The following is a 22,075-nucleotide window of genomic DNA, read 5'->3' as shown; positions in this document are numbered from 1 at the left end:
GTGTCATCTATCTATCTTTTAAAGAAATATTTCATTTATTATTTTTATTTTATGTGTACAAGTATATTGTCTGCATGTATGTGAGTGCACCTGTGTCATGCATGCCATGGAGGTCAGAAAAGGGCTTCGAATCCCCCTGGAACTATGAATCAAACCCAGGTCCTCTGCAAGAGCAGTCAGTAGTCTTATCCATGGAGCCATCTCTCCAGCCTCATGCAATCTATTACCTTAAGCTTATTTTTACATACCTATGTTATCTGATATGTATCTAATCAACCAAAACCAAGTTTCATGTCTGTAAAATAGGCAATGTGATATCTACCTTTGAGAACTGCATATCACTAAGATATATTAAACATCTTACAAATAGAATATTTATATTAGGAAACTATAAATGTTTAACTAGAATTAGTTAAATAATGATTAGATTTAAATCTACTGCTCATTAAGGAAATGTTTTTTTATCTTCTCCTGATTGCATTATTTTTTTGCATGAAAGTATGTCTTAGAACACAGACTCTAGAATCACATTTATTGATGGTGGAAACGGTTTCAAATTCCTTACCTCTTTCCTTTATAAAGTAGGGTTTGTACGGTTCTCAAAATGATGCGAAGGGGAGTAAATGAGTTACTGATACCTGGTGATCATGGTTACAGTGTGTACTGAATGTACCTAATCAGTATTAACTTTTGCTGTTTTATTTCTCCAATTCTTTTGTTGTGAGCAAATACATGTAGACTTACATGATTTTTTTCCTTTCCAACGTGTTTTTAAATATTATTGTCATTATTTGTTTGCTGTGTTTACATGCACTCTTGTGCATGCAAGTGCATGTGTTTGTGTGGTTGTGCTTACACATGCATGTGGAGGCCAGAGGACAACAGTAACTGTCATTTTTCAGGTTCTGTCCACAACCACTTTTTTTTTGAGACAGTATGTTGCATTGGCATGACATTCAATAATTAGCCCAGGCTAGACATCAAGTATCAAGGATCTGCCTGTGTCTATGGCCCCAGCACTAGAATTACAAGTGCATGCTTTGACACCTGGCTCTTTTATGATGTGAGTTCTAGGGATGGAACTCAGGTCCTCATGCTTGCAATGGAAGCACTTAATTGAGCTATCACACCAACCTCCAAACAATATAATTTAACATATGACTCCTCATCCATGTTCAACTAGAAAGTCCTATCATTCTCGCAGTGGAACCAATAAACTCTTAGAAGTGTTGGTTTAGAATGTCTATTTTAAGAGTACATGTCAAATATTGAGACTGAATAAATTTGAACACTGTTATCTGTTGAAAGTATTAGAATATTTCTATAATGTAGCTCCTAAAGGTAGCTCCTTCTACATAACAACAGAAAATGGGTAAGATGTCTTTCAATGTGAACAGAATACAGTATGACAATTCATTTTATACATGACAGATAATTTATATAAAGTTATAAGATATCTCTCCCCATCCCTCCTAGTCACCCCCTACTCTCCTTACATCTTATCAAGTATTCCTGGTCTCTGTGAACATCTGAAACCTCACATAAGTATTGTGTGTCTATCTGGGGGCTCCTCTAACACTATTTAATCCTCACCTTACTCTTGACTTATTTATTTATATGTTTTTCTTCAAAGAGTCCTTGAGGATGAGACCTATGTCTTTAAAAAATACTGAATATTCCACAGTAGAATTTTATTTCAGGCCCCAATTTTAGGCAAGGAACAATTGGCGGATGATTACTCCTGGGAGAGGGAGAGTTGATCATTAGACCCCAGTGGATGAACTTGCAACAAGGGACACCTGGGTACACAAACGTGACTCTATAGACCTTAACATATGACAGAATGCATGAAATCAAGTGTATATATGAGTGGCTGATGAAGGGGGAGTGGGTTTAAAGATGATTAAGATTATTTTTGTATGAAATGCACAAAAATTCAACAAAAACATACATAGAAAAAAGACAAATGTCACAATTGTTTTTCATTTGTGGTTCCTAGGTTGTATATAGTTACACAAAATCATGTGTCTATATATGACATGAAAATAGTCAGGTAACTACCTAGAGGAACAAAGTTAACAAATAAGAGGAGAGAAGGGTAAGCAAGAGAGTATAGCTGTTACGGATGGGGAATATGAAGATATACTTGTATGAACATGACCATGAAACTCAGAACTACATCAAATGAATACATGCCAATAAAATGTAAAAACCACAAAATATTATATATTTCTTATTTAATATAGTGTTTGACACATAGATAATCATAAAGATACTTCATCTGTGTGTATGTGTGTATGCATGTATGAATACATGTGTGCTTGCACATGTGGATGAGCATACCCATGAGAGTGGAACACGGAATTTGACATCGAGTGTCCTTCCTTGATTGGTCTCCATGTTATTTTTTTGAGAAAGGGTCTCTCACTAAACCTGAAGCTCATTGATTTGACTGGAATGGCTGGTCTTGCCTTCCAACTTCTTGTACTCTTCTTTAATTACTATTGTTACTTAGACATGAATACATTTATAAATATACATATATTTACTGGTGCTCATATGTACGTACCTGTGTTTAGGGCTGCCCACTTGGGATTAGATAGCCTCTCAGGGAGCTAGTTCCTGGAGAAAAGTGATTCTCCCTCCCTCAGCATCAATTACTGCCTATAACTCTTCATCTAGAGTTGGGATCCCATGAAATTTCCCCCTTCTACCTTGGCATGTTGACTGGATTTGTCATTATGAAGATCTTGTAGCCCACCATGTAGTGGAGATTTCATTGGTGTAGTATGCCTAACATGTCTAGAATGAGTTAAGTAGCAGCAGGGTTCTTGCTCCTCTGGCTCTTACAATGTTTCTACCCCTTCCTTATGATATTCCCTGAGCCTTTAAAATTACTTTCTAAATGGGATTATTATAATTCAAATATTTTCAAATGAAAATATGCTATTTATTTCCTTGATTATACATTTACCCCTATTTTGTTGCATGATGATAGATAGTCCTATCATTCAAAATTGAAATTTCAACATATGCATATGAAGACTACGTAAATCTGGGGCTGGAGAGATGGCTCAGTGTTTAAGAGCACTGGCTATTCTTGCAGAAGATTCAAGTTCAATTCTCAGCACCCATATGGTAGCTAACAACCATCCCTAACTCCAGTTCCAGAGTATTCCACACCCTCTTCTGACCTCCTTGGGTATTGCATGACACTGGTACACTTACATACATGCAGGTGATAAACTCATACACATAAAATGAAAATAAATAAAAATTTAAAAAGAAGACTACATAATTCTTTACTCAGGTAATTCAATGTAGTATATTGCTTGATATGGACATAAGAAACTTGTATAGTAGAAAGTGAGTCAGCAGACTTGTTCCAGGTTATGAAAAGTCATGTCATATTATGCAAGAGACTGTCTATTATACACCAGAAAAAAAATATTCTCTATGAAATACCCAGACAATGGAAAGATTTAGGACTTGGGGTTTCTGTTCTGCCATTTCTCTAATCTTCGTTTTATTTTCCTGATTGGATAATCAAAACTGCCATACCTGGTTTCAGAATTACCATGACATTTTTAGACTACATGTCTAAACTCTAGTATATCATAGTCATTTAAACACATTAAAATCAAATGCATGTGAGTTTATTGAAAATAAGTCAACAGGTTTATAATATCATAGTATTCGTTATTGTTCTTTGAGATATCAATTTATATAAGAATCTCAATTTCTTTATCCCATTCAGCTTTTGAGGAAGATTGCTACTTAAAAAAAGATTTTCTGCCCTTAAATAAATTGGTTCCATTTATTTCCAGATATTATTATTTTTTCTTTGTCTTTTTTGAGACAGGGTCTCCTTGTAGCCCCAGCTGTCCTGGAACTCACTATGTAGACCAGGCTGGCCTCAAACACACAAAGATCCGCCTACCTCAGATATTATATTTATTGTGAGGCAATAATATTTGTTTGTGAGGCAAAACCAATCTAAATGAACAAATTTCCAGTCAATTCTCCTTGTTTCCTTCCTTTGTATAAAGCTAACCACATTCTCATAAGATCAAGGACAAAGAAGAAATTTCTGTCATTGGTGTTGTCTGTGAGTGGAAACAGCCAAAGCATCTCAATCCCACAGGCATACATGGACATCTCCTTTTCAGCTACATAGCATTGCACCTGTTGGTTCTTAGATAATGAAATATTTCTAAACAAGTGCGTTTTGAATGTATCCAGATATTAGTATTAACTACCAAGAATTCAACATCTTTTTGAGATACTCAAAATTTAATTTATATTTAAATAAAGCAGGTAGATGTAACACATTTTGGTAAAGAACATCTATGAATATGATCTTGTAACTTTAATCCTTAGAGGGAAAGATTTCTCCATGTAGGTACATTTTAGATCAATTATTACTATTGTGAATAATCATGTTTTGACATCGTTCAGTAACTATACAATTAGAGTTAATATACTTCTTTAAGCTGCACAGTAATGTAATTTTCCTCATGGTATAATATTTGAAACATCAGTCTCCTCTTTGCAGACTCTAATTCTATCCGTTTCCATAACAACCATTGGAATATATTTTTAATGATTTTACTTTCTTAATAAGAATCAAACCTCTTGAAAAACATCATGTCTTTTAATTAATTCCTCTTATTTGTTTTGGATAGCTGTTCTAATAAAAAATTAGATTTCATTCACCATCGCCTTTGACAGTATGCAGTAAAGGCTTTATAATAGTGATTGAAAAAGTAACTAATGCATGATTAAATAACAATTAAAAGGGAAAAAAGAAGTACAAAGAAAATCTGGAAATTCTATCTGCCCCTACCTGATTTATTTTCATAATGTAAAAATACATTGTGCCAAAATCAAACGCATGTGAGTTTATTGAAAATAAGTCAACAGGTTTAATAAATTTATTCATTCAAACTCCTTTTTCTATTTCCCTTTTATTTACTTTTCAAGAGAGGCTCTGATTGTGGGGAATCTCTGATACTTTTGCTGTGAGTAGATGTATGGCTTAAAATAGGAGATAGGAATAATTGGAAGACAGTGAGTAAGACATATTAGGTAAAAATTATCTGGTGTCTGTGCTTTCTTTGAAAGGGCAAATTTGTTTCTTTGTCATATGCATTGGAAAGATGATCCACAGCATTTTTGATTCTCACTGAAGACAGAATCTTATATAATAAAATGTAATTTTTAAAAGTCTGATTTTCACTCTTAAAACTTTAAGAGTTGTGCTTTAACTTTAGTTCTTCTCTATTTTAAGGCAGATAGCCATTCTCATAAGCAGGAATTTAATACATGGGATATCGCATTTAGTGGAGCTTTATAAACAGGAAACAATCTTGGTTTTACTCAGTCAATGCTCTCTGCTCAAGCTGTTTATCCATTCCACAAATTTTATTAAATTCCTATCGTGTTCCAAATATTGAGGATATATAGGTAAACAGAACAAATCTTCTGGTTTTTTTTTTTTTCATTTGATCCTCCTGTGGAGAAACAGAAAGTAAACCAATATGCATTCATACATCTATAAATATCTTCAAATAAAGATGTGTCTATGAGAACTAAAGAAAATCAGAATTGGAATAGAGGATGACAGTTGAAGCATACTTCAGTGCATTGTTAGGATCAAATCTAGTCAAAGTTTTCATGATAGACACACTGAGTCCTGGTGAAGGAGCTAATCTGTGTCATTCTCCTGTCTAAAGAGATAGCATTTCAGGTATAAGCCACCACTCCTGGCTCTCCTTGAGATTTTTTTCTAGTCTTTTCTGTTTAATATTTTCTAGAGCAGTACCCACCTCATCCTGAACCACATTTACATGGCCTCTAGTTTATGATGGTTTCACTGAAAATTCTTCAATTATATAGTGATATGATAGTAATAGGTGGTAGCAGACATTATTCTTATAGTTTTGTATTTCAATATTTTCCCAGGTTATGACACACAGTGCAACATTCATAGAGAATACGAATGAAACACAGCTTCCACTCAGCATGCAATCACCAGGGAAAACAAACGACATCCTACAGTACACCATGTTTCTAAACTATGTTGGTCACTAAGTAAGTGAACTAAACCCATTTTGCTGTAACATTTTTCAATTTAGGGTGGATTTATGACACTACAACTCCTTTGTAAGTCAAGAAGCCATCTGTCCACAGAAGGCTAGAAAATGTGTTCTGAGCTGATGAAAACAGGCTTGGAAACAGCAAGTCACCTCTATCTTGGAATGATACTTTATTCTTCTCTCCCCAAGGACAATCTGTTTATAACCTCAAAGACTCATCATCGATTACAGGAAAGTCATCTTTGGAGTCATCGCTGACCATCTGAGGTGACATTTTTTCATCTTCCTACATTGATTTCCATAGATTTTTTTCAACTCTAATCCGTATGAAAGCATTCAACTTCTTATTCTTGATTCTTTTGATCTTCTTTGCACTCATTTTTAAATTTAATATTGAAACCCTCAATAAATTGCTTAAGGGTATAGCTGGTATTTGTTTTTTAACAAATAGAATTGGGTCACAGTAAACTTAAAAGAGAGTTTTCTTCTTGTCTGTTACACAAGAAAAGCATCCTCCTCTGACTTGGGTTGAAATTGTGAGGATGTTTTCTTGATAAACAAAATCCCCCAAGGTTCTTATTAATTTTAAGGAATTTATAGCACAACAAATATTTTCTGAACTTAAAAAGCAGGTAGTGTGAATTCCTTTATGGATCAATGGAGAAAAAATCCTGTCCTCTTCAATCATGTCAGTTCCTGAGGACTTGATGGGGGAAATGACTATGACATTGTTGATATTTGCATGTTAAATAAAATGGAGCACAGAATAATCTAATAGACTCATATAGTAGTAAAAGAAACAGCCTATTTGTCTTTATGTCACACCATAATTAATTATTCTCTCCTTTGTATTCCTTTATTTTAATTTTTTTGTTTGTATTCCTAATTTTGTAATTCTCCTTCATTCCCTCTTGTCCCACTCTTTCTTCCACTGAAACCTTTCTTTCCAATGATTCCTCCTCCTATATTCATTTTGTGTGCAACTGTAATGGTTTGAAAGAGAAATATCCCCCATAGACTCAAGTATTTGAACATTTGGTTCAGTTGTACTAGCACCCAGTTGGTGGTGCTGTTTTAGAAGTTCAGGGAATCTTTAGGAAGTATGGCATTGCTGGAATGAGGGTGGGCTTTGAGAGGTCATAGCCTTGCCCCACTTCCAGTTTATTCTCTATGCTTTGTGTTCTGATTGAAGCCATGAGCAGTGAGCTCTCAGCTTTCAGCTCTTGCCCCTGTGCTTACCTCTTGCTGCCATGCCTCCTTGCCATGGTGGACTCTTATGCCCCTGGAACAGTAAGCCAAAATAAACTCTTTCTTTTATAAGTTGACTTTGGTGATGGTATGTATCACAGCAAGATGAAAGTAACTAGTACAGTGACCATTGACTTTAATTAGAGTTTTTTGCTCTAGCATAGGTGGGGTATTATTTATTGGAACAAGAGCAACTAAACAATGACTCCACCAATGAAGTAATGCTTACCTTTCCCCAACAACCATTAACTGCCAATAGTCCTTCAGGGTGAAGATACAGTCTTTTTATTAGTCAAATGTTTACAATTTAAATGAACATTGTGTTCTTTCCTGCAACTTGTGAAACATAAGGAATGGCCTAAATTTTGATAGGATGGTTTATTGAAAATTCAGCTCCACACATTATTTTACGTTAATTTAGCTTGTAGATTTCTACATGTCAGTTTATCTATCTATAAAATAGCAATAATGATCAGGTCTACTTCATTAGACTTTTGTGATTATTAAACATCAGAATGTGTAAAATGCAAATAAAAGTTCCTGAGAAATAACTAGCCATCATCATCATCATCATCATCATCATCATCATCATCATCTTTTGTTGAGTATAATTTGTGCCAGAAAGACTCACATGCTCTGAATAATAACAGAGAATTACTAATAAAAGCATAGATAACCAAACTGAAAAATGCATTTCAAAGTCTACTTCCCAAGGAAGAAATGTACTTATGATAGAAACTTACTGTTATAGTAGCAAGAAAGTCCCTTTAAGGGCTTATGTAGAGACCCAGCCTTCCAGTTCAGACCTGTGAATCACCAGGCCATTGCACTATCCCTAAGAAGGTGTGTTCAACATAAGCCACACTAAAAAGATAGCAGAATAATTAGCTCGTTAATGAGATGGAGTATTTTTCCTGCCTGGAATCTGCACCCCTAAGGCAATTGCTTAAGGCCAGAGCTGAAAGCAGCCTGGAGGTTTGTAAGGCTTTCTGCTTTTGTGAGTTCTTCAGGGAAGTGTAACCTCTTCTTTCCTTTTCAATCTCTTTTTCTAAGCATGCTTTCCCTAACACTTTGGGCTGTCCCAACATGTTTGGTTTCTTAATTTTTCTGGAAAGCTCCCCTCTTCCCTCCCCAATGGGCTGCTGGTTGTTCAAGTCTGGCCTACATGCTGGATTTAAACGGCATGGGTTTCATTTCTTTCTCTTCTCTATTCTCCTCCTCTAGGCAGCTGCTGAGATTTACAGTTTGACTGCCCAGAGAGCTTTTCTTTTAATGCTAATAATATTGTCCGTAAGCCTCCATTTTAGTCCATTCTTAAATTCTTTCATTAATGAGACTAAGAACACTGATGGGACTCTTTTCTGATTGTTTTATTAATAATATACCTTAACTTCCCCTACTTAGGTCATATAAGAAGATTCTACCTCCCAACATTTCTCACAGATATATTTGTGTATGTCACTGATTTTCAGGCAAGTGAACCAGAAATGATGTGCAACATCCCCATAGCTACTCATATATCTTTACTATCAACTACTTCTCTGAGAAACTCATATTTTTTTGGTATTTTTGAGACAGTGTCTCCCTGTAGTCCCAAGCTGTCCTAGAACTCACTATGGAGATGTGTCTGGTCTCGATCTCACAAAGATCTACCCGCCTCTGCCTTCTGAGTGCTGAGATTAAAGGCGAGTGACACCACATCCAGCTCAGAAATCAGGCTTTTAATATGGTGGCAGCATGCTAGGGAAGAAACATAAATATCTGATTTTTTTTGCTGGTGAGCCAAATTTCCTGTACCAGACTGAGTCATGATCAAAATCAAATCTCTATTGGGATAAGGCTTTGAAATTTAAGAGTTTACTTCTTAAAGCACCTATCCTTAACTTTCCGTGTGGATTACTAAGATATTATCTCTCAGCCCTCAACACAAGATGTGTTTTTTCTCAAGATGCTAGGACAGACTTCCAACATTTCAGTTAGGCTCTGTCAGGGTTAGTGCTAAAGGCATCCTGAAGGTAAGAGAAGAAAGGACTCAATCCTTTATCTTTAGCCTGTTTCTGGTGGTGTAACCCCAGACTACTTAAATCAAGGAAAGTGGGGTCTACTTTCATCATTTTTTTTTTTACTTCTGAACTGTCATTAAACCATCTCAGGCTTCCTGTCTGAATACATAAGGATATAGAAGTATATCACATCCCAGTATCTTGGTGCTAGATCCCTTAGATACTTTTCTGAATTCCAGAAAGCCCCATCTCACACCTCCAGAAGTTTGGAAAGAGAATTCTGAGGGGAAAATCCTCTACTTGTGGCTGCCAGCAACTCTAGCCTTTCTCTCCCTTAGTCTTTCATGTGAGTAGATACTGTTTGTTATACTTAGTAAGCTTGTAAATCTGAAACTTTTTGTCTTCTAGTGTCAGATCAAATATTTTTTCATATTTTCTGGTTTAGAGTTACTGATGTAATTATAGTTTTGCTGACTGAACTGTAGCCTTTCTACTCTCTAAATACCAGTGTTGGCAGCCAAGAAGATACTACCATAACAAACATCTAGAAGTTAAACTATTTCCTTGATGATTGCTCAAAGAATGACAAAGACCCTTATCTCAAAGGTAAAACGCCATCTATTTGGCAAAACTCGTGTTTGAGCTGGGAATATAGCTTAGTGATTTGGTATGTCCTAGGTTGGAATGTAACACCTTATAACATATAACTGCAACTGATTACATTTGGGAGTTGTCAAAGAACTATGAGCTCAGGAATAACTGGTTAGTATGAAGGTAGATACGCACAGGAATAGGAAGAATTCAAAGATCTCAGAGTTTGTAGAACCAAGTGACTGGCTTTTTCTAAAACTTGAGTAGTGGGAAGTGACGTTGACTCAATAACATGATATTGACTCAGTTATTAATAAAGCCTTAATAAAAATTTCTATTCAAACACAATGACTCAAGACAAATATAAAATGATTGACAACCAGCACCCAGTGAGACGTCTCAGCTAAATAAAGCATCTCTGGACAATGATTGTGTAAAGGATTAGTCACTTCCATCTGTTTTCCAAGGAAGTTCAACACAAGAGAGAAATGGAAGAAGAGGACCTGAAGGGCATTAGGGAAAGAACTTGCTAGGCATATAGGCTGTTGGAAAGCAGACTAAAACCCTAACAAGATTTTAGACATCTGTGAGAGAAAGAGGCATGAGTCCAGAAATAGGAGCCTTAAAATATTTAATTCCACAAAGAACTTTTGTCTCATAATTTTCCTCAATGAGACATATATTTTCTTCATATATTGGAATAATTTTTAAATGCAGATAATTTAGTTGCAGTCAACATTGTCTTCATTATTTGATGAGAACAGTGCATAATCAAATATCACAGCTAATATCTGAATCCTGAGACTAGTGGAATTTTGATATATCAGAGTCTAGAATAACCATCTTTTTCCATGACAGAGTGGAATATAGTATGAATATTTAGTGATCAGAAAGATGGGCTGTGGCAGATTAAGCTGGGTGCTCACTAATCCCATCTCTTTTTCTGTGTCACATAAAATACATTTACCACCTTCTCTTGACATTTGTCTCCTGATACAAAGTTTTGGCCAATGAAACAATTATCCATGCATTAAAAGCTGCTACTTATTATCAAAGATGCACAATGGTCCCTTCTCATTTTCCTTTGTGACTGTGCTGAATAGCTTCAGTTGTAAACTTGTCACACCTGGGAGGAGGGAACTCAATTTAGGGAATTTCCTCATCTAATTGACTTCTGGGTATATCTGTGAGACATTTTCTTGCTTGTTGAATGATGCAGGAGGGCTCACCCCATTGTGGGAGGGGCCACTCCTAGGTAGGTGGTCATGGGTTGTAAGAAAGCAGACTTAAGCACAGGCCATAGGAGCAAGTGAGTAAGCAGTCTTCCTCCATGGTCTCTGCTTCAACTTCTGCCTCTAGGTTCCTGCCCCAAGTTCCAACTCTGGCTTTCCTGGATGATGAACTGTGATGGGGAAGGGTCAGCCAAATAAACCCTTTCTTCCCCAGGTATTTTTGGTCAGAGTGCTTTCTCACAGTAGATTGCTCACTAGAACAGTGGTTAAAGTAACTATGTGGTGAGGAGAAAAGACAGCATCAAGAGATGAATGGAGTATATTTGTTTAGATAATTTTTAGTATATATATATATATATCCTTGTATTCCTTTCCCTATTTACCAGCTATCAGTAAGTCAATTAACTGCTCTGAGCCGTTATCCTTACCTATGAAAAGAAGCTATTATTAGATTATAGTTACAAGCAGAAGGCTAGTCAAGAGTTTGCTGAAGATTCTCTATGGGTTTTAATCTATGTTTCTATGAAGTACAAGTTAAGTGCTCCAAGCCATTTTAATGAAAATGAAGAAAGACTTTTTTATTTAGAAGCTTTTAGTTATCATCTGGTACTTGACAAATCCAGATTTATGTATAAATATTGTGTATCATGTGCTTAATTGATGTCAAGTCCTATCAGTGGATTTGCTCAAAACATATTATATGTGTGTACAAAATTCTCAAACAATAAAAAAAATAAAAGGATAAAATAAAAATCATGAAAGTTAGATGAGAGACTACTGGCAATAATTTCAAAGAACAGATATCAGAAAACTGAGTATCTACTGCACACACCTCTCCATACTCCCAGCCTCTGCCAACAACACACAATGAGGGGATCAAAACTGCATACTGACAACCCCTTGTTATGCTTGAGATACCCATCCCTCAGATGGTTCCTCTTGACAGTCTTCACTCCTATTTTTTCGGGATCATCATTATGTTAACGCCATTATCTAAATGTTGCATTCTCTCTTCATATGCTGGAGTTCTAAGCCTCGAATAACAGGAGGAGGAGGAGTCTTTGGATTGAGTTGTGAGGAGAAAAATGTCAGTGAAACAGTGTCTTTACAGACAAGGTCTATGGAGACGCCCTGCTTCTATCGACATGTGAGACACCTTCTTTAACCAGAAAAGCAGGACGTCTTCTGATCCAAATATGATAGTATTTTTAATCTTCAAAGCCTCCAGAACTGGAAGATGTAGGTTTCTGTTGTTTATAAGCCAGAAATTTCTGCTCTTTTGTTATAGTTTCTCAAACACGTCAAGATGGTAAAATGATAAAAGTTGTCAAACTCAAAGTAAAAAGTAAAACATTTACACAATTTTTGGTCAAATTAAACCTAATGTTCATCAACTAATAAGACAGACTAATAAAAAGAATCTGTAATGTTACAAAATGATAAAACAATCACTAAAACATATGCAGTCAGTAATTATTTTTAATGACACCAAATGGAATTTTCTTCTCTAAATTGAAACGATGAATGTTGCAGCTCAGATCTAAATAAAGAATCTTCAAAAGTCCTTTCTGTTAATGAGTTATCTTTATCTAATTGCTGGAAACCAGTGCTTCGCTGGAAGCATGTAAACGGGATAATGGCAAACAAAACACCAAAGACTACATCACTGGTTAGTTCTTCAGATTACTTCTACAATGATTTAAGAATACTTTTCCGTGAAGATTATGATTTTAGTGATTTCGTGTAGATATTTTAAGAAAATATGAAAGCACAGTCTGATTCAGAGTCTTACTCACAGTTACTTATTTTTACTATAGTTCTTTGCTGCCTCTGATTCCATTGCACAGTATATAGTCCACTACAGTAATCACAGTGCAATTCCAGGGCAACATCAAGAAAAAGAAACCTCAGTTTAATTTGATTAAATTCACCTTCTGTGATATTTTAATCAATATAGGTACTGAGAGATCGTACCAATATTCATTAATTAAACAGACTCTCTAGGACATTATGTAAGTAGTACCCGTTAAATAGAAGTGCTTATTTATGATGCCCTCCTTATCCCGTTGTCAAATCATCCCATGCATGTGCAAGTCATTGTGATTAATACAACCAGTACAACGTTCCACTCACCAGTGTGGAGGTTTGAGAGGCATCTGCTAAATCCCCTGAGGTCTCGGGTGTCCGCGTGTTGTTTGGGATTCTGTGAGGGTTACGGGCTATCGCTTCACACCAGCCCAGCATTTTCTCCTTCCTCTTTTCCCTTTTCAATTCCTGAAATGCTGAAAATAATTTACATTCCCTGAAACACACCACTTTACTTAGTTATGTTTTGGAAAATATACATAATTGAAGTGTTTAAAACCAATAATTTAATGAAATACTGGCTGAGACTTTTTATTTTAATAAGAAATCATGAGTGGGAAAACAACAACGCCAATTATTAGCAGAATCCTAAAGCTACTGCACAGTGTCAACAGTGCACATCTTTCAAAGTGTCAAACATCATTTACACTCTGCTTTGTGATATTTTTAAACAAAATTTTCCTGCACCAGATTCTAAGGGTTGTTTTCGGGAGGCCATTGAAAACAACACAGTCTTAAGTAGAGAGCCAAGAACAGCACAGATCCTGATGACAACTACGTGTTATAGTCATGTTATACTTGACAAGAGGAATGTGTTCTGAGAAATGGGTCAGTAGGGCCACTTCACTGTTATAAGACTATCAGAGCACACTGGACAGTCACTGGAGGTAGACTCTTGATGCATCCAGAGACTTGTAAACAGGATATATCTGAGGCTATAGCCATTGAAACATGGCACACTATTTCACAGGAAATGTGATTATACATATATATATATATATATATGTATATGTAGGTATATACAATGTAAATGTAAGTGCATAGAGATCTTTTATAGTAAATTATATATACATGTATAATATGAGTATACTCTAAAATAATGTTGAAATGCATAGATTTGTAAATACATTGGCTAATAAACACTTATAGGTAAGGATTGCTAATTGTATATAATTGTGTTTGCTCTACTTTTATCTGACTGGAAGTACAGTTGGTTTGTTTATAGCCACATCAGCACACACATATGAGGAAGGCTGTGCACTATACTGTTAAGACATTTGTGACACCACTAGGTAATGGGATCTTTTCAGATCCTCTGTCATCTTACAGAAACACCCTTGTACATACAGTACATCGTTCACCAAAACAACATTGTGAGCTGTATGACTGTATGCTAATGGCATATGAAATGAGTCATAGGTTTTCAACTGGACATCCTACAGACACAGAATACATGTAGCACAGGCCAGTAGTGTCCTGCTTATCTCCCTTATAAACGTTTGCCATGTGCAGGAAAAAATTTAGTGCAAATAGTAAACAGTATATGACTTCCATTTAAAGTGCAGTCTATTTAAAAATAATAATTATAAAAAAATTCCTTTTTCATTATGATTAGAACTATAAATTCTCTGAGATTTCCAGAACTTTCCACTTGGGCGAATTTTGTGACTCTGAAAAAGTCATATCAAAAGGACTTTTAACATAATGGAGAAACATTATTTCCCTTGTAAAGTTTGACAGCCTACTTTTCCACTCCACCACCCTCAGTAATTAGAAATAGTTTATTGCAGGTCTTTAGTTAAATGCATTACACTGTCAATTAAATATCAAAAATAATGTAGAGTAATTATTTTTCACAGCATCCAAAGCAATTAGCAATCTGGTGGTTTATAACATTTCAGGGATTCAAAATAGCACATTTCAGAGCACTAAGAAAAGTAACATAAAGAAAGGTTGCTCTGTGGATTGATGAGTTATTACTCTAAATGACAAAATACTCAAGTTAAATGGCTCTGAACAATGTAAACAGGGAAGTGATTTTAAAAAACTAAACTTCCATAAAAATTAGGTTGAAGATACTCAATGAAATGGATTTCTTAATGGGGTTGGCACTCTAATGCGAACAAGTCATCCAGATGCTGTATGGAGAGGAATGATCAGGGGAACTCAGACCCCAAGGTCTGGCTGAGCAATACAGGTTAATTTCTTTCTCTTTCTAAGACATTTCTTGAGATTTTAGGAGAAACTAATCTATTTAATAAGAAACCTGCAGATTCAACTAACTTGTACTCCACAGAAAGTAAACTTTCCTACATGGCCCATGCACTTGATCCTGGTTGCTCATCAGCTTTGAATTGCATTTCTGAAGTGTACTAAGAGTAACTGAAAATGACTTTCTTTATTAACAGGCCAAGAGTGAAATGATAGAAATGACAGAAATGGTCTAATGAGAAATAAAAACATGTTCCACTTTTAAGTTGTTTATTATACACGTTTCAAAAAACAACTCTATAATTTAATGTCATAATTCATTCCAGGTATGCTAGCATATCCCTTAATCTCAACTCTGGTGGATCTTTGTGAGATGGAGACCAACAAGTTCCAAGCCAGTTGGGACTAAAAGAAGACCCCATCTCAAAACCAAAATGAAACCGAAAACAAAAAATAGAATTAATACTTGAATACAAAGTGTAATTTCTCTCAAAATGTCATGTAACTGTGGTGAGTCACCTGTCCTTCTCTTGTTCAGGGAGGCCATGAAGACCCCACCAAATGGACTTGAACCAGCGTCAAGGCTACAAAGAGGAGGGTCAACAAAGAGGAAAAATTTCCTCCATCCTTCCAAGTGAAGCCAGCCATGGTTGAGCAGGACCTTTGATTTTTCTTCACTTAGATGGAACTGGTAAAAGAGAGGAGCCAGGAGCTCCTCTCAAGCCCATGTGACCCCTGAGGAACAGATCCTCAAAGGACCTTAAGTGTAAAAGTAAATTGATTTATTTGGGCCAACTGTATAGTCTTAAACACTCAAAAGGAAAGTATAACCAAAGATTAAAGTCTTCAGTATATTTCTTTAAGAGTTCAAGGGATTACACTTCCAAGACATAAGGCTTAAGTCCATACAAAAAGTTATTTAGACAATTATTTCTCATTGATGATTTTGTTCCTAATCAGAAAGTGCTGCTCAGATGCAAGACTTCAAAACTTGGTCTGCAATACTTGTAGCTAAGGGAGACAACCAGTTATTGTTCTAAAATGATGGCCAAATTTGTTTTCTCCCCCTATCTAGAAGCCTTTGAGAGGGAATTGACACTGATTTTAACCACTCCAACAGTTTTCAAAGTATCTGAAAGCAAATCCCGAATCCATCACTCTCGAGTCCGGTCTTGGCAGACCAAAGACAAGTGAGGAGGAACTCAATAGAGGGAAGCTTTTGGAAGCTCTCATCAAGAATTTCCCATGGACTCTCATATGAACATTTGAAATTTGTCCTGTTCTTTTTTCTAGTTCCCTGTCTAGAACCTGTAATGCTAATTACTCTTGCCTTCACTTCTCCTTCACATCTCCTAGTCACCAGCCAAGGACTGTCTTTTCCACTTACAAATAAGAGTTATGCAATTTGGGAGTCTTTTAGATAGACCCACTGAAGCGGGTACCCCAGTTACCTCACCCTGCATCCTTGTTCAGCATGGAAGAAGCCAGAGTGGTCTGCGACCCAATTCCTTATCTGCAAGTTGGGTAACCTCTTCAGAGGATGGTGTGATAACAAGAGGAGGTAGGAATTGTCTAGGCAGCTAGGGTGAAATGAGCCCAAGGAAAAGTAGCCAGTTTCTGGGTTAAAAGTAAAAATGGCCTTTGTGCCTCTTAGCGACATACTCTGAAAGTATTTGGGAGCTCTTATCTAATCCTTAAAAGATTCTAGGGTTACCTCTTCAGAAGGGGAAATGCCAGAGTAGCAAAATGCTCTATAAAAAGAGAAGAAAGAGTACATGAAGTTATCAGAAAAAAATGATGGGTAGATGTGGGAGGAGTTGGAGGGGAGGGAGTGGGCATGGATTTGATTAAGACACCTTATATGTATGTATGATATTCTCAGTAAATTATTTTAAAAGATGTAGCGATTTCATATTAATAAATCAAAAGCTGGAGCTCCTGTCTCCTTCCAGCAAAAAAGTGTAATTCTTAGGGTTCCATAGGGTAGTGGTTATTATGTTTTCTTTACACACACAGTGTCCTGGGTTCAAGTCCCAGTGGGACCACTTGGTGAGTTCTTAGGGCCTGGAGAGATGGCTCAGAGGTTAAGAGCACTGCTCTTCCAAAAGAACCGGGTTCATTTCCCAGCACTCACGTTGCAGCTAACAATGATCAGTAGCTCCAATTCCAGAGGATTCCATGCCCTTTTCTTTCCTCTGGATGCACAAGGCACACATGTGGTCCACATATATGCAGGTAAAACATTCATATACGTAAAGCTAAAAGGGGGCTGCAGAGATGATTCAGGGGTTTTAAGAGCACTGATATCTCTTGTAGAGGACCTGAGTTCAGTTTCCAGCACCCACATGGTGACTCACAACCTGTAACTCAAGTTCCAGGGAATTCAATACCTTTTTCTGGTCTCCAGTGTCATTTTATGCACAAGTGCACTTCCATACACACAGGCAGACACTCATACATAAAAAAATAGAAATAAAATTTAAAAATTAAACGTAATAAACTGGCCCACAAAATTATGCTACTAGCAGCTTCTGTTCTGCAGTGTGATGGTAAAGGCAGCAAACCGTCTTAATTCTCCTTCATGTTCTGTGGGGAAATAACTAAATTTGTTGTGTGCTTTTGATGTGAAATGTTGGTATATTGTTCCTTATTCAGTCTATACTCACGGTCAACTATTCATTGAACCATTCCCATACTGTAGGAACCGAGAAAGCCATGCTCAAGAAGAGGACTATATTCATCTTTTATTTGAATTCAGTTCTGTGCAATATACATTCTAGGAAATTTTCAATTCAGAAATCTATTGAAATCTTTTTGGTCTCTAATATTTTGAACTTACACTTACTTCATTAAGTTGATCACCTATTCGTTATGATCTTGTATATTTTTCGAAGCAGTTTGTGCAAATCATTTTCTGACTTGCTAGCAACTGTTTGGTAGAAGTTATTGAAATTTTAGCTAAACCTGCTGAAATGCATATTATAGTAAAAAGCAACTACAATCTCATTTCATCCTGCGGGTAATAGTTGCCATCTTAATTTCAGAATGGTTAGGCTAAATAATTAAAAAAGCAAAAGTAGACATTTTATAGAAACAGCTATGAGCTATGCACTGTTATGAGAAAACAGAAAAGCAATACGATGCATGGCTGTGGACTAGAAAGCTTGAAATTTAATTTGGACACAGTCACAGAAACATTTAAAATGAATGTTAAGTCTATGAAATGAAGGAAAACACTAATTCTGCAGCACTGAGACAAGTTTTTCTTATATTAGTGAAGAATACACAAGAATATAAGAAGCCTATGATGGTTGCTATTAGTGTGTCTATGTATTCACAGCACAGGAAACAACTTTTACCTAATGATTTGTTCTGTAGAATGCAAATCTGCTTTTTTGTCTAGCTTAGAATGAAAGCGTTATCTTGTTGGTAAGTTCATCTCTAAATTGCCTTAAGAGAGGGGTGTTGGGATAAGTAAATATTAGAAGAAATAGAACAGAAAAATGCAGTCATTATGGGTAAGGAATTGTTGTAATTGCCCTCAACAAAATGATCTTTACTGTTATTGTAAAATTCTCATATTTTGCATCAGAGGACCCAGGTCCAAAGAATATTTTTTCAACATTGATGTTAAAGTAGATGCAGACTGTAGAAGTATTGTAGACAATTTGAGAAAACTAAAGGGTTAAGAAGACTAATTGTTGAACCCCTGAAGTTTAATTCTTCCTAGGCTGGTCTAGAACACACACCATATTTTTAGGTATAAGAATATACTTTCAGCTAGAAGGGGAGGCAAATTATCAGCATTTGTAATTAACCCTAAAGCACTTTAAACTGTAAGTATCATTAGTGGTATATCAGAATGGGAAAGTGATCATTAAGCATTTGTGTTAATTACTATCTAACCATTGAACCAAGTTAATATGAGAAATAGCAATGAACAATTTATAAAATGATCACAAGAAATTGAGATTTAACTAAGCTTAATTTTCAATATGCCACTTCAAGCAGATATTTAATTTAATAAGTAGGAGAATAGTGTGTACTCAATGGACTAAACTGACAACAAATTAAAATTAAGAAAAGAAATACAAGGCTATTGGGTATATCTTATGGAGAAAATTTACTTTTAATTTACAAAATATTCACTGATCATTTTCTTTTTAAAAATGTTTTATTTATTATTTTTATTTTATGTGTATGCGAGTAATGTCTGCATGTAGGTAAGTGCACCCATGTCATGCAATGCCCATGGAGGACAGAAGACAGTGTCAGATCCCCTGGAATTGGAGTTATGGATGATTGTTAGCTGCCGTGTGGGTACTGGGATTTGAACCCGGGTCTTCTGCAAGAGCAGCCAGTGCTCTTAACTGTGGAGCCATCTCTCCAGCCCCTTGAACATTTTCTTTATGCCAGACACTGTCCTGAAATACTGATACAGAAATAGAAGAGACCCAGTGTTTACTACAAAGAAGAAACATAAAAGTACACTTGCTCTTATAGGAGAACATTGCATACTATCCAAACTTAAAGAAAGGATGTTTAAATTGGCATTAAGTGCTAATTTAATGGCTAAGGGGAGGTAGACTTCAGGAATTCTTCACAGAAACAAAATGACAATTTATTCCAAGAAGACTAAAATCATCCCTATACAAAGACTTCTGCAACTATATGTGGCACTAAGCAACTCTGGGAGCATCATTCACATTGCAGTCCATGCAAATGGTACTATTGGAGGTGTACTTTACATAAAACACCTTACGCATGGTGTACCTGTGCCCCTATAGCTAAGTAATCTGGCTGCCTTGTCCCCTCACTTTATACCGTCTAATGCAGTTTAACTGTAAAAACAAAACCATGTTTCCCTCAGAAAAATGCAGTTACCAGTCTCTGTTTACATTTCATTCCATCAACTATTTCCTTTCTTAAATTTTTCCATTCTGTATTCTATTCAAGAGTACGGTTCTGGCTTTGCTAAGTGTTCTTTGTCTTTACTGCATACATAGAAAGTGGTCCTCTCTCAAAATTGAGAACTGGGGATGGCCCTTGTCTAAAAATTTGAGAGGATTTTTCAGTTGGAACTTTTCTAAGTTTTGATTGTGTATATTTTTTAGCTAATATGTAATCAAGCACTATCTCTATGGGTTCCGGCATGGCTCAATTAATATGATCACTTCCTTCACAGTCCTGATACCTGAATTTAATTGTTGAAATCCACTATGGAAGGAAAGAACTGATTCCTGAAAATTATTTTCTCTACACACACACACACACACACACACACACACACACCCTACCCCACCCCACATCACACCACATCACAGACACACACACAGCACTATTAATATTACTACTAATAATAAATTTATAAATTGTTTTAAAATGTAAAGATAAGTTAAAAACCATCTCTCCGGCAAGGAACACAGTGTCAGACAGAAGCGACTTCCCTTAGAATGGTTGGTGAAGGTGCTTCAGGAGACTCCCAAAATAACACAGGATATTGCCAAACTTCTTTTTTTATCTCCCAGAACTAGTAGATAAACCCCTATTGTTGAGCACAGGACATACTTAGGGTACAGGAATTGCAATAATGGAGGAGCAGGAACTGACCTGGAGGCTTTGTAAATGAAGTTTGGCTATCATCATGCTAGATGATGATATGCAAACTGCCAAGGGAAAAAAAAAAACAATCGACAGTCCAACTCAGCCCTAAAGCCTAATAATCATAACAACTGGCATGGCAAACTACCTCTATGGTATGGTAGTGGCACTGTTATCTGGGAGGCAATCAACAGCTATCTAATTGGACTTAAAGTCCTCTCAATGGGAGGAAACTCATGGGTGGCACTGTAAACGCATCCAAATGTACATGTCAGGAGAGGACATAGATCCTAGAGAAAACCCCATCTCTCTAGACAAATGAAACTTCTTACTATATGCTAAATATTGATCTTTCTATTTATAGACAAGCATACCAGACAGCACTCATCAAAGAAACTTTTTTTTGCAATAGACAGAGGCTACTGCAGAATTGCACATCTGTTCAGACATAGAGAACATACATCTGAGAGAAGCCCAGTACTAGGTGACACATCTACAGTTGAACCTCTACAACTAAGGCTCATGGAACATAGCAGAATAAGGGGTAGAGAGGACACTAATGCAATGCATCCCTCAGCTCTCACCAGTAAAGCTTCCTTATACATCAGAGTGCAATGCACACAGGCCACAACTGGCCAAGTTTTAAATAATAAGAGACTGTGAAGTTTAGTCTAGGACTCCTATATGGAACCACATCCACCCACGGCTCAGGACCACTGTGGAAGAGGGGGCGGAAATATTTTAAGAGCCAGGGCTGGTTCATGAACACAGGGAAGCAGAGGCTTCCAGGCCGCTGGAAGCTTGCACATGTGAACTTGTGGCAATGGTGGCATCGAGTACAGGACCCATGCCAACTCAACTGAACAAGGGCCCAAAGGAGAGGAGAGAAATAGGTGGCAGGAGTCCACTAGATTGAGAACTATTTGAGACTGATTGCTGCTGGATGATGGAGAGTATGTCTTATATACGACCACTAGATGGGCTGTCTAGACTCCAGTGGATGCATTTACACTGAAGGATATTTGGGTACAAATGCCCGAATGAATAAGACTTAACAAGTATGGCCTAATACGTAAGGTTCAGTGGGGGGATAGGGGAGGCATGGATGGGGGAGGGAATTTAAATTTGATTAATAAATATTGTATGAAATTACAAAAGCACAATAAAAAATATTTTAAAAAGAACTATCAACTATTGGGTATGATCTCCCTATCCCTAGAATAAT

The 22,075-nt window shown here is 36.4% G+C and overlaps 1 protein-coding gene across 2 annotated transcripts in view; it reads right to left on the bottom strand.

The window, feature by feature from the left end:
• Window positions 1–22,075, bottom strand: part of March1 (membrane associated ring-CH-type finger 1) — an 889,338-nt gene that overhangs the window by 332,746 nt on the left and 534,517 nt on the right. Inside the window, exon 2 of one of the 2 annotated variants that reach the window (XM_008847797.2) lies at window positions 13,306–13,454. The exons of the other annotated variant lie outside the window; for it this stretch is intronic. Coding sequence (XP_008846019.1) covers window positions 13,306–13,416 — 111 coding nt within the window. The 5' untranslated portion in view covers window positions 13,417–13,454. The remainder of the gene's footprint in view (window positions 1–13,305; window positions 13,455–22,075) is intronic. 2 annotated transcript variants of the gene reach the window in all.

Source organism: Nannospalax galili, unplaced genomic scaffold (assembly GCF_000622305.1).
Source record: "Nannospalax galili isolate Female #2095 unplaced genomic scaffold, S.galili_v1.0 scaffold283, whole genome shotgun sequence".
Classification (NCBI taxonomy): Eukaryota; Metazoa; Chordata; class Mammalia; order Rodentia; family Spalacidae; genus Nannospalax; species Nannospalax galili.
This window is presented reverse-complemented; position numbering and strand designations above follow the sequence as displayed.